Raw genomic sequence first — 14160 nt, 5'->3', positions numbered from 1 at the left:
ATAAAGTTTATCATCTGTTTGTCAACTTCACTGGTGCCCATCTGTGGTGGTATCACAAAAAGACAAATAAATAAAAAAACACACTTTATTGATGTAACTCATGAAGTTGCTCCTGGAAATACATGCTTTTGAGGAATGTAATTTCTAGAAATTTTGATTGAAATCAAAACTATACAACTTTTGGGGTGCTGAACTCTGGTTGATTAGTCGTGATAATGTTTGAAATGGTTGCCATTTTGAACATGTGAGATTGATTTGCAGCGTATCTCATTTTAGCACTGCCTCTGTGTATCAAGGGAAACAATGTATATTAACGGTGGTCTTTTGCATGTTAAAACAACAATTATCTACTTTGATTCACCTGTGGGTATGGTGACAGAGGAAGATATGGTTCCATAGACCATGGAAGCAATGTGATAATGTGTATTCATCCTTATAACTGACAAACTAAAGCTGGTGTCAGACTTGTTTATAAATTGATCTCTGTGTTGGCTTACTGAGGTCAAATCCTTGCACAATTTCACAATAAGGGACAATGGAGCTGGTCAGGTTGATAAGACTCCCATGTGGTAAGGATCAGCCAATAACACAAATGCAGGCTGGACACTGATGGAGTGCTGTGATAAGGAGGGTCACAGTGGCCAAACATACGGTGCATAGGAATATTGGAGAGAGGGTGGACAGACATTGGACTCCAGACACTGAAGCCAGCAGGTTAAACTGACAGAGGAGTCATGTTTGGCTTCGCTCTTGACCTGGTACGGATATCAGATGCTGACATTACTCAAATGTGAGTCCAAATCTTTAGGGCTGTATTCAAAACACAGTTACTAAGCATCCTGCACCAAAGTGTCAGTGTCAAGTTGACGTGCACCAGGGCAAGAGAATAAAAAGTAGGACTTCTGACCGTACTGACCATGACTGGTACATTGAGTGAGGTTGCGAGACAGCTTCAAGTTTTTAGGCGTTTGATTTTCATAATTCATGTTCAACTGTAACGTCAGTGTGTGGTTTTCAGTGTAATTTTAAGAAAAATTGTTGTCTTTCAAACAACAATATATTTAACCCCTATTGAATGAAAATTAGCACAGCATTCGATGCATTGTAACATGACTTTCCTTCTCAAACCATGCTTCTACACCTCCTCATAAATCTGCCCCCCTCCCTTCCCTGCATCGACACCTCTACCTCCACCCCCCACCAACTGTGGGAAAGACATTTTATCAGCGTCTGTCCGTTGTTCTCTGGTGGGGATAGATACAGAGAAGATAGATGAGTGTTTTGACATGGAGAGTGTTAGACAAACACTCTTATCAGGCCCAACACTTTAGACCGACCCCCTGAAACAGTCTCCTGAACCATCGATGTAAAAGGGGGAATAAGAAAAGGAGGCGAGCCTGGTTTTGGGTGCGTTTTCGTCAGAGTGAGGAGAATGACAAAAACGAAAGAGATTTTCGACTGAAGGGATCCTCAGACTCGGCAGTAGGCATCCAGTCCAATCCCACCCAGTTAGTTACTGCCTCTGCAGCAGTTACCAGTGTTGATCACTCTGCTGGAACCTCTCCAAACTGCAGACCACTCCCATAGCTCACTATCTCTCTGGGATGCAGTAGGCTCTGACCACAGCTGTCACTGCCATCCTTCTACAGTTATCATAAAGAGGAAATACACAAAAAGAAGCTGCTGAACTGAGCCAGAACTGAAACTGCTCCGCTCATATCAAACGCCCTGTGCTGATGAGCCACAGACTGTTTAGTTGGTTAGCTGCTGCTGTTACTTTTGCAAGGGTTCAGGTCGAGTTCAAGTTGAAGGCAGTATTTGTTTGCAGAGACCCATCATGTGCTCCTGGGTTAATGTGACGGGGATGTTTCCAGTAATCTAGCAATTCACAGATTCTTATTTTCAAAGGATTAATTTCACAACAAATGTGATCGTTAAAAACAAAAAAAGCATCTACAGACTATTAAAATATGTGCTCAATATAACAAGACATCTACATGAAAGTACAACCCCAATTCCAATAAAGTTGGGACGTTGTGTTAAACATACATAAAAACAGAATACAATGATTTGCAAATCATGTACAACCTATATTTAATTGAATACACTACGAAGACAAGGTATTTAACATTCAAACTGATAAACTCTATTGTTTTTAGCAAATAATCATTAACTTAGAATTTTATGACTGCAACACGTTCCAAAAAAGCTGTGACAGGGTCATGTTTACCACTGGGTTACATCACCTTTTCTTTTAACAACATTCAATAAACGTTTGGGAACTGAGGACACTAATTGTTGAAACTTTGTAGGTGGAATTCTTTCCCATTCTTGCTTGATGTACAGCTTCAGCTGTTCAACAGTCCGGGGTCTCCGTTATTGTATTTTACCCTTATATGCGCCACACATTTTCAATGGGAGACAGGTCTCGACTGTAGGCAGGCCAGTCCAGTACCCGCACTCTTACTACGAAGCCACGCTGTTGTAACAAGTGGAGAATGTGGTTTGGCATTGTCTTGCTGAAATAAGCAGGGGCATCCATGAAAAAGACGTTGCTTGGATTGCAGAATATGTTTCTCCAAAACCTATATGTACCTTTCAGCATTAATGGTGCCTTCACAGATGTGTAAGTTACCCATGACATTGGCACTAACACAGCTCCATACCATCACAGATGCTGGCTTTTGAACTTTGCGTCCATAATAGTTAGAATAGTTCTTTTCCTCTTTGGCCCGGAGGACATGACGTCCACAATTTCCAAAAACAATTTGAAATGTGGATTTGTCGGACCACAAAACACTTTTCCACTTTGCGTCAGTCCATCTTAGATGAGCTCGGGCCCAGAGAAGCCGGCGGCGTTTCTGGGTGTTGTTGATAAATGGCTTTTGCTTTGCATAGTAGAGTTTCAAATTGCACTTACGGATTTAGCGCCGAACTGTATTTACTGACATTGGTTTTCTGAAGTGTTCCTGAGCCCATGTGGTGATATCCTTGACACATTGATGTCGGTTTTTGATGCAGTGCCGCCTGAGGGATCGAAGGTCACGGGCATTCAATGTTGGTTTTTGGTTTTGCTGCTTACATGCAGTGATTTCTCCAGATTCTCTGAACCTTTTGATGATATTATGGACCGTAGATGATGAAATCCCTAAATTCTTTGCAATTGTACGTTGAGGAACATTGTCCTTAAACTGTTCGCCTATTTTCTCACCCACTTGTTCACTAAGAGGTGAAGCTCACCCCATCTTTGCTTGTGAATGACTGAGCAATTCAGGGAAGCTCCTTTTATACCCAATCATGACACCCACCTGTTCCCAATAGGGAACAGCCATAAAATTCTAAGTTAATAATTATTTGCTAAAAACAATAAAGTTTATCAGTTTGAACATGAAATATCTTGTATTTGTAGTGTATTCAATTAAATATAGGTTGAACATGATTTGCAAATCATTGTATTCTCTTTTTATTTATGTTTAAGACAATGTCCCAACTGGCGGCACGGTGGCCGACTGGTTAGAGCGTCAGCCTCACAGTTCTGAGGACCCGGGTTCAATCCCCAGCCCCACCTGTGTGGAGTTTGCATGTTCTCCCCGTGCCTGCGTGGGTTTTCTCCGGGCACTCCGGTTTCCTCCCACATCCCAAAAACATGCATGAATTGGAGACTCTAAATTGCCTGTAGGCATAACTGTGAGTGCGAATGGTTGTTTGTTCCTATGTGCCCTGTGATTGGCTGGCAACCAGTTCAGGGTTTACCCCGCCTCCTGCCCGATGACAGCTGGGATAGGCTCCAGCACCCCCGCAACCCTAGTGAGGAGAAGTGGCTCAGAAAATGGATGGATGGATGGATGGACAATGTCCCAACTTCATTGGAATTGGGGTTGTAGAATGCAAGGCTCATGCTACTAAATACCTTTCAATATGGTTTTAATGTAACTTTTTTTGTATTCTTCCTTACTTAGACATGAGAAAATTTGGTGTTAAATGTAATGCCGATTTTCTTTTAATCCCATGACAGATGAGCTGGAACTCAGTAATGAAGGCAGTGGCAGAAAGGTCATCGCTCGCAGGGACCTCCATGCAGACACAGTTTGGGGACCCTACGCTGGGAGCCTCCAGTCAAACAGCAGCGCAGATGATGGGGCATCAGAGGTGAGGACCATAAGAAGGAAGGTCCTTCGTTGTTATAGGTTTGATTTCGTAGAACTGCGCGTTACTAAAATATAGTACAAACATGAATGGCTGCCATTGGAATTATTCTGTCTTGGACCAAATCCACCATGTCAATAACTTGGCAGCATTATTTTATTTTTAAGTTACACTGACAATTAAAGATTGATGATATTATTATATATCCATCCATCCATCCATTTTCTGAGCCGCTTCTCCTCACTGGGGTCGCGGGCGCGCTGGAGCCTATCCCAGCTGTCATCGGGCAGGAGGCGGGATACACGCTGAACTGGTTGCCAGCCAATCGCAGGGCACATACAAACAAACAACCATTCGCACTCACAGTCACACCTACAGGCAATTTAGAGTCTCCAATTAATGCATGTTTTTGGGATGTGGGAGGAAACCGGAGTGCCCGGAGAAAACCCACGCAGGCACGGGGAGAACATGCAAACTCCACACAGGCGGGGCCGGGGATTGAATCCCGCTCCTCAGAACTGTGAGGCTGACGCTCTAACCAGTTGTTTACCGTGCCCTCTCTCTATATATATATATATATCCCAAAAACATGCATTCATTGGAGACTCTAAATTGCCCGTAGGTGTGAATGTGAGTGCGAATGGTTGTTTGTATGTATGTGCCCTGCATTTGGCTGGCAACCAGTTCAGGGTGTACCCCGCCTCCTGCCCGATGATAGCTGGGATAGGTTCCAATACGCCCGCGACCCTAGTGAGGAGAAGCGGCTCAGAAAATGGATGGATGGATGGATATATATATATATATAGAGAGAGAGAGTATTTATATATATATATATATACAGAGAGAGAGAGAGAGAGATATGCTAAGATATTGGATGAGACAGTACTGTTTATACCGGTATAAGATGGTGTTGCGTTTAAAATACTGAATGTGCTTCTCCAGGAAAGCTGTGCGATACTGTGAGTGTCGGCCCATTTCCTCTCTGTCCGTGCCTCCTGCTCTGTACATTTGATCTGTCGTCAGGCCAGTATTATTATGCAGTTGTTTTCTGCAACGCATCGAGTAGATGTTCTTGGTGTAGACCAACACTACAGTCAGGTAAAACAGAATGGTTTTAATTTGAAATATCAAAGGTCAGGGGTCAGATGCCAGGACACAAGGAGAGACCTTATCGCATTACTGGTGTGACAGTGGTTGAAATGAAAACAGCTAATTTTGTGCGCGTGTGTGCGCATGAGCACATGTGTACGTGTGTGTGTGGGACCGGATGGAACCCTATCAGAGGCCGTTATTTTGCATCATGCGCAAGTATCTTATCATATGATGCTGATGCTGGGTGAGGCTTCCTAGTATGGAATGCAAACTGTTACACATGCTCACAGAGAATAATGTTAAATATCAACCAGTCTGTGCTAGACTGTGCCTAGTTTAACCAGTTCACTTTTTGACTGAGGCTGTGTCTAGTTAAAGCCGGTCATTTACCTCTCCTCCCTTCCTTCCCCAGACATCCGCCTGTCTTTTATCTTCGCATGGCGCCATCCTCCTGGACAGCAAACTCCAGTGATTGATTTGTTTGATAGTCTCTCATTTCTAAGATTTTGTTTATTATCTGGAAGCATACAGATAAAGTGTGTGTGGGTGTGTGTGTGTGTGTGTGTGTGTGTGTGTGTGTGTGTGTGAGTGAGTGTGTGTGTGTGCGCACGTGCGTGCGTGCGTGTGTGTGGCTAGGCAGGCAACCACTTGATTACCCATCACCTTTTGTTCTTCTCCCTTCCTCTGTCCGTACTGTCCTGTTCGTCCTAAAGTCTAGCCTTGAAGGCTTTGTATTCATGTATTTAATACACACCCTTAATAGTCATGCTCTCTCCTCTTCTTCACTTTTTGCTCTCCTTCTAGCCTCATCTCCTCACATCCTACCTGGTGGACTGAAGTAGTGAGGAGTTGGCCCTTCTGTCTCTATTGCAGATAGTAGTCATAATCTCACATTCCTCCTGTTTCTCCTCTTCACTCGATATCACCCCTCTCCTCTGGCTATCCCTCCATCCCTCCCTGGGTCAGCAGGGTCAGGGCTATCCTGGAAAAGAAAGACATGCGCATGTAGACCAACCTGGGAAATTACACTCTTTCCTTCAGTTGTATACAGAGGGACGAATTGCATTCCAAGACATTGGTCTACCACTGAGTTGTATGGATTTTTTCACCTTTGGGAATATTGGGAAAAATCAGTTTACATAACATTCTAAACATCATAAAAGTATTTTGAAAAATCAATGAATCACTTTAAATAGTACAGCGTGAAAGAAATAAAACGCTTAGTCTTAACTTCAATGATGGAGGCGTTATGTGACAGTGCTTCTCATACAAGTGTAAAAAGAAGAAGCAATGATAATTGCAAAACACACAAACTTAAAACACTAACTTAAAAACAGTGAAAACATGTATCATAACACTGGAGTCCTCCTGCTTGAATGGAAGACTGTTTGTGTCACATAACTCCCAGTGTTTAATCTTCTTCCTTTCTTTCATTATTCTAACACACATTATTTTTGTTTTCTCTACCATAAACCACACCGTCTTTGTAATATGGTTGCAAGCTCTGTAGTTCAATAATAAAAAAAAAACACTTTAAAATACAACAGCATAGAATGTGTGCATTGGCCTCACAGTCAAAAGGATCTGGGTTTGGTTTTGGGCTCAGTCCATCCTGTGAGAAGTTTGCATGTTCTCCCTGTGCTTGTGCCACAGTTTCCTCTCACATATTATTTGAAAAACATGTATTTTAGTTACGTCAAAGACTCTAAATTGTCCATAGGTGTCAGTTTGAGGGCCAATGGTTGTCTGTGCATATGCACCCAGAGATTGACTAGAGACCAGTCCAGGGTGTACCCTGCCTCTTGCCCTACATCAACGAGCCACCAGTTCATCTGTGACCTTGGACAGGGTCAGCCGAAGAAGGATGGAAATTTTCTGTGGACATTATAAGAGCGTGTAGACATCGATGGGAGGATCATCGACAGATTTTCAGATGGGAATCAAACCTGTATGGTGAGGATAAGCGGTACAGAAAATGGATGGATGGATATACGCTTGAATTTGATTGAATGTGGCTCAATATTCATCTTTTGTAGATGTCCCTGTATTGTCCAACATCCTGTTTGGGAATTGCATTAAATTTTTCACAGTCCTCTCATAATATAAAAAATTGTGCCTTACAGTTCAGTCTACTCACTACTTTCTTTTTAATTATATTTATTATATTCTACCTATCTTCCTTATTCCTCAGTTAAACCTCCAGGCCTTGCCCCCCCCCCCCCCCCCCCCCCCCCCCCCCATTTCTAGAAGAGATTGGCACAGCCCATCCAATGATGCCCCTTCTGGCATTGCTCTTCGTCTCTCAACTTATCCCTCAACAAATTTGCTCCGTATTTGGCCCAGCAAGATAACCTATCAGTTTAGTAGGTCTACTTAGCAGCACTACCTGGATGGGAAGAATTCTGTGTGTGCAGAAATATATTTAAGTTCCAGTATTGATGCTGCATAAAGATATACATGATTTATTTGTTATCTAAATAAATACATATAAAAATATATGGATGTGCTGTTGTTTGCGGGTGTTGATGTGTGCAACCACTATATGTGCTTGTTATCATGTGGGTAGCAGTGAGCTTGTCAGTTGTGAGAAACAGATCTCCTTCATTAGATTAGCAATGTGTTAACTGGCCTGTGTCATATGGAAATCCTGCCATTTGCATCTCATGAGAAAAAGGTGTGAAACCAATAATCTATTTAAACATATTCTAGCTGATATGGCCGGCAGAGTTTCGAACAGGGCTGTGATAATGTTTACTGATCGACTGATCACATGGCTGCTGATTCCTCCCATTTTTGGTTGAGTGAACAACCAGGTCCTCCTCAGCAAGACTCCCATGGCAACCCCACAGTGAGCTCATCACAGCCACTCATCTGATTCGATCATATATAACAAATCTGATATTAAATCATCTCTTGTTTGATTGGATCCTGCTGTAATTAACTGATAGTACAGATGCATGTCATTGGACCAAAGTTTCAGCATTGTTTTGAATTTTTAACTGCGATGACTAATAGTGATGATGCAAGAATCGGCGCAGAAATTCATCAATTCATTCTTCAATTGACAGATGTTCAAAGAAAAGTCTAGAAACACCCATGTACAACATCATTCCTATTGTTCTCCCTCCTTCAGCGCTACCCATAGGCTCACGCAACCTCAATCCTGCCTTTCTCGGAAAGGGAGCCTCAAGCCACGATCCTAGAAGGAGAAGAGTGGAGTTCAAAACGTTATCACACGCAAACGTCTTTTCATCATGTTTTAGAAACAAGCGTTCGCACTAATCCCCCAATAATCTCTCCAGGAGAACTTGGGCGATAAGGCACGCCACCCACGGCTTTTCAAACACTTTTGGGGTAGTCTCTTCCCACTCTCTATCTCTGCTTCCCTTTTACCTCCTCTACTTTCCTCATCCTTCCACTTCTTCAACATCACTTCTTCTTCTGGAAGGACGAGTGAAGGTGATCACCCCCTTCTCCTCCCAAGAGCGCTCGTCTTTCTTTCTCTCTCGCTCTCTTTTTTTTTTTTTTTTTATCTGAGCCAATTTGTTTATGTCCTGATTTCCATCTTTGCATTTATCTGGACTCATCAGCAGTTTTTCCCTCTCTAGTCATCTGTCTCCTCCGCCCATCAAATTAGAATGTTAATTAAAATGATGCTCCTTCATAAGATGACAAATCAATGTTTATGGTGAGACACCTCCTGTGATGCCCGCCGGAAGAGATACACAAGTTAATTTCTTTGAAGGAACAGAACAGCAAGAAACAGGCATGTAAAGATTAATTGCAAATTATTTTCCAAGTTTTGTCCTTGTCTCCTTTACTCTAAAGTGTATTAATAATTTACCAAATCAAAACCAAATCAGAAGGATCACCTTATGACTTTTGGGTCTAAGAATTTCAGGGAGTATTAAAAGAGCGTAGTAAAGGACGTGTTACTTTTCCCAAGGAGAATCCTCCCTGATCATTGCCTTCCATTTCTAATTTGAAATATACGGTACCATGTTACAAAATTAATCTTGGGACAACTCCAACCCTATTCTCGTGGCTTCCTCTACTTTCACCTGTCGTAGAACCACATCTTGACATTAGCTGTTGGTTTGGCAACAGAAGAGCCGATTATCCAGTGAGGAAAAATGAGGTGGCAAAGATTGGAAAGAGGTGAGGGAAAACATGCAAGGAAGATAAAGCCCACTCTTACTGACAGCTGTCAGCTGGCCACACCAAGCAGAAACAAAATAAACTCAAGAGAAAGAAAGGAAAGTTCTATCACTGGGAACAAAATACATAAGACAAAAAACAGAAAGAAGCAATGTAGGGAGAAATATGATGAAAATTTAAAAGAAGATTAAACAGGTTAGTGCAATGACTGACTGGTATCTGCATAACACTGTCATCTGCTTCGTCTCCTGCCTGGTGGAAGAGGAATGCACGCGGAAGAGTTAAGCCTGCCTCCCCTCCATTTTCTATCTCTAAGCCTAATCTCTGGCTGTTCAGGAGCACACTCTCCAAGAGGGCCTCATTTTCCAATCTCTTATCAAAGTCCCTATTTAAGTATCTCACATTTATATTTTTACATGTCATTCGCATGCAGCTAATCAGACTTAACTACGAGTTTTTCGATTGAGGTATGGATTCACAGCTCTGTATGAGCATAACTCTAAACCTGTTGAGGCAACACTGACATTTCTACTATAAAAGAAAGAATGTAAGAAAAACAAGAAATTAAGAACTTGTGTGTTGCATGTGTTTAGTGTAAGCGAAAGAGAGTGTTTTTGTATGAGAGAAGCGGGAGTAGGTTTCTGATTTTTATCTGTCTTCCTTTTCTTCTTTGTGTTTTTGGAGGATTCACACAGTGACCTCTTTGTTTGGGACAGTGAGTACACCCCTGTAAACCTCCTGGATAGGGATAGAGACTATTTCCTGTAGCAAGAGATGGAAGAGAAAAAAAGACAGAAGAGGAAGTGATATGATGGAGAAGAAGAGGCTGGTGGACAGAGAGGAGGAATTTGAGTTTGAGAGAGGAAGAGAATGGTGGCTTCATAGGAGGGACAGTGAAAGAGGAGATGGGAGGAAGTGGGCAAATCGGATGATTTCTGTGATTGGCTTTGTGAAGGGGTGAATGAATGAACAATGGTTGAAAAGGTCAGGGTAGGAGTAGGATTCCCAGATTGTGGAATTCCAAATGCTTCAAAATGATAAGGCTGGGAAATGAATTGAGGAAAATATTACTACCTCCAAATTTGAATATTAATTAGCTTGTTCTGTCAGGCTTGCAGGGAAAAAACCAATAGGACACACTATTTAAATCAAAAAAAACTTCGTCATTCTTCTTTCTACCTGTTATCCTGTTTGGGTTTGGGGATGAGGTGGACTCTAATCCCAGCTATACCACAAGTCAGCTGTCAACACAGCAAGACAACGCACACATATACCTTCACCTACTTAACGAAACCTTTGGGCGAATGAGTAGCCAGTTCTCCAAACATGCAAAAAAAAAAAAAAAATAATTTTACTGTGGGAGGAAACTGGAGTATCATAGAAAACATTTTCACAATATAGTTTATCACAATGTTCATAGAATAAAGTTATGAAGCATTTTAGATTAAAATTGTGTCCCACATTTTACGTGTATAACAGTCAAAGGTCTTTCTTCTGTTTTTTAGTACTGTCGAATTATGGATGACCCTGGGAAATATGTTACATTGCAACCAAATAGACAATTCTGAACTTCAGCGACTGGATGCCACAATCACAGAAGTAAAAGTTACCTTTGCCAAGGGCATTGACATGTCCCCAGACCATGAGAGATGTTATTTCTGGACTTCTTGTTGCTTGTCCAAATGATTTTGTCTTTGGTCCAGAACATGTGGCACCCTGAAATCTAGATGCCTCCGGGTCCAGGGAATTGGCAGCCCTTTTAGACATAAAAAAAGCTTCCTTTTGATTCTTTTTTTGGGGGGTGGGGTGAGGTGGTTCATTGTAGTGTTTGTCATAACTGTTGTTGTCACTCAAATGTAATCACCATTTGAAAAGTCTTCTTTAGATATCTATTCAACACGCCATATCTCTGTGTTGGAGAACCACTCTGTTACATACATTAAACCTGTTGACCACTTTTTTTAACCTGTGACATACAATTTGAAAATCAGAGAGCTGTATCAAAAATAGTTTTTAAAAGACAATAATGCAATTCCAATGAAGTTGGGATGTTGTGTTAAACGTAAATAAAAACAGAATACAATGAATTGCAAATCATGTTCAACCTATATTTAATTGAATACACTACAAAGACAAGTTATTTAATGTTCAAACTGATAAACTTTATTTTTTTTAGCAAATAATCATTAACTTAGGATTTTATGGCTGCAACACATTCCAAAAAAGCTGGGACAGTGTCATGTTTACCACTGTGTTACATCACCTTTTCTTTTAACAACATTCAATAAACATTTGGGAACTGATGACACTAATTGTTGATGCTTTGTAGGTGGAATTCTTTCCCATTCTTGCTTGATGTACAGCTTAGGCTGTTCAACAGTACGGGGTCTCCGTTGTCGTATTTTACGCTTCATAATGCGCCACACATTTTCAATGGGAGACAGGTCTGGACTGCAGGCACGCCAGTCTAGTACCTGCACCCTTTTACTACAAAGCCACGCTGTTGTAACACGTGCAGAATATGGTTTGGCATTGTCTCGCTGAAATAAGCAGGGGCGTCCATGAAAAAGGCGTTGCTTGGATGGCAGCATATGTTTCTCCAAAACCTGTATGTACCTTTCAGGATTAATGGTGCCTTCACAGATGTGTAAGTTACCCATGCCATTGGCACTAACACAGCCCCATACCATCACAGATGCTGGCTTTTGAACTTTGTGTCCATAACAGTCCGGATGATTATTTTCCTCTTTGGCCATGAGGACACGACGTCCACAATTGTCATGTGTGTTTCCGGGTTTTGTCTTCCCCTCCCTGTTTCACACACACCTGCTCCTGTGAGCATCTTCACCACCTGTGCCTCGTTCACCCTAATTACCTATTGTATTTAACCTCGTGTCTCATTCCCTCTCGTTGCCAGTTCGTTGTACCTTGTCTTCGCGTTCCAGCATTCCTTGTCACAGACTCACAGTAAGACTTGACCCTGTTCCGATTATCAACCTTGCCTCTTTGCCTCATGTTTTTGGATACTGTTGCCTTTCTTGGATTGCCTGGCTGTGTACCGACCTATGCCCGTCTATTAAACCTCTCTTTTTGGAAACTGTCCATTTGTTTTGGAGTCATGCATTTTTGGGTCCTATCCTCTGTTCCGTTCATGACAACAATTTCCCAAAACAATTTGAAATGTGGACTCGTTGGATCACAGAACACTTTTCACTTTGCATCAGTCCATCTTAGATGAGCCCGGCCGGGCCCAGAGAAGCCGGCGACGTTTCTGGGTGTTGTTGATGAATGGCTTTTGCTTTGCATAGTAGAGTTTCAAGTTCCACTTACGGATGTAGCGCCAAACTGTATTTACTGACATTGGTTTTCTGAAGTGTTCCTGAGCCCATGTGGTGATATCCTTTATACATTGATGTCGGTTTTTGATGCAGTGCCGCCTGAGGGATCGAAGGTCACAGGCATTCAATGTTGGTTTTTGGTTTTGCTGCTTACATGCAGTGATTTCTCCAGATTCTCTGAACCTTTTGATGATTTTATGGACCGTAGATGATGAAATCCCTAAATTCCTTGCAATTATACGTTGAGGAACATTGTCCTTAAACTGTTCAACTGTTTTCTCACACACTTGTTCACAAAGAGGTGAACCTCGCCCCATCTTTTGCTTGTGAATGACAGCAATTCAGGGAAGCTCCTTTTATACCCAATCATGGCACCCACCTGTTCCCAATTAGCCTGTTCACCTGTGGGATGAGGTGTTTGATGAGCATTCCTCAACTTTCTCAGTCTTTTTTGCAACCTGTCCCAGCTTTTTTGGAACGTGTTTGCAGCCATAAAATTCTAAGTTAATGATTATTTGCTAAAAACAATAAAGTTTATCAGTTTGAACATGAAATATCTTGTCTTTGTAATGTATTCAATTAAATATAGGTTGAAGATGATTTGCAAATCATTGTATTCTGTTTTTATTTATGTTTAACACAATGTCCCAACTTCATTGGAATTGGGGTTGCACAGTGTTTTAATATTTGACACCTTTCGAGGGGCTATAGAGTAGCACTGCAACCCTTCGGGGCTGATTTTCTCAGATCCCAAATAGCGAGCGCCAAATTGCGTGTTCACTTTAAGAGATTGCGTGCGCTGTTGGCAACAGGTGTAAAAATGGGGGAGAACATCATATTTAAAAGAGAGTTTTGCACTTTGGCTAGGTCTGATGGTTTTCAACATTGAACATCTGAGAGAGCACCGCAAGCACAAAATGAAGTTTGAAGTATTGGAATTGGAAGCCTTATGGGAAGAGGCAAACAAACATATTACTGAGTTACAGAAAATAAATCAACCACTGATAATTCGGGGGAAGGTTAAAAGCAACATATTTGTACCAAACGCCTGCTTATAATTGAGATGAGTGCATTTCGAACATGCCAATGTGAAAAGTACAAGTCTGTTCAGTTTAGTTCAAGGAAAGTTCTCATCCCCATCACCGTCATCTTCCATTTTTGTACAGATTGAGTGAGAAAGGGATAGAGAGCAAGGAGGCATTCTGATACTGAAAAGGAGAATGGAGAAAGAAAATGAAAAAATGAAATCAGCCTGGCATCATTTGCATTCAAGTTTTATCAGCGAAGGAGGAGGGTGTTTTGGGGCCTGATAAGGAGAGGTTGTCGTAGGCTGTTCTGGAGATGGAGGGGGTTGGTGGAGAGACGTGTGAGTTTGAGTGTGCTTACAAATGTGATGTATGAATTGAATTGACTTTAGTAAGAGAAG

General features: G+C 41.7%; 1 protein-coding gene across 1 annotated transcript in view; it reads left to right on the top strand.

Moving 5' to 3' along the window:
- Positions 1–14160, top strand: part of zfpm1 (zinc finger protein, FOG family member 1) — a 169581-nt gene that overhangs the window by 142805 nt on the left and 12616 nt on the right. Inside the window, exon 4 of the mRNA XM_061677599.1 lies at positions 4016–4149. Coding sequence (XP_061533583.1) covers positions 4016–4149 — 134 coding nt within the window. The remainder of the gene's footprint in view (positions 1–4015; positions 4150–14160) is intronic.

The sequence above is a fragment of the Phycodurus eques genome, chromosome 5 (genome assembly GCF_024500275.1).
Source record: "Phycodurus eques isolate BA_2022a chromosome 5, UOR_Pequ_1.1, whole genome shotgun sequence".
NCBI lineage: Eukaryota > Metazoa > Chordata > Actinopteri > Syngnathiformes > Syngnathidae > Phycodurus > Phycodurus eques.
The sequence above is the reverse complement of the archived record's forward strand: the minus strand, read 5'-3'. Positions and strand labels throughout refer to the sequence as shown.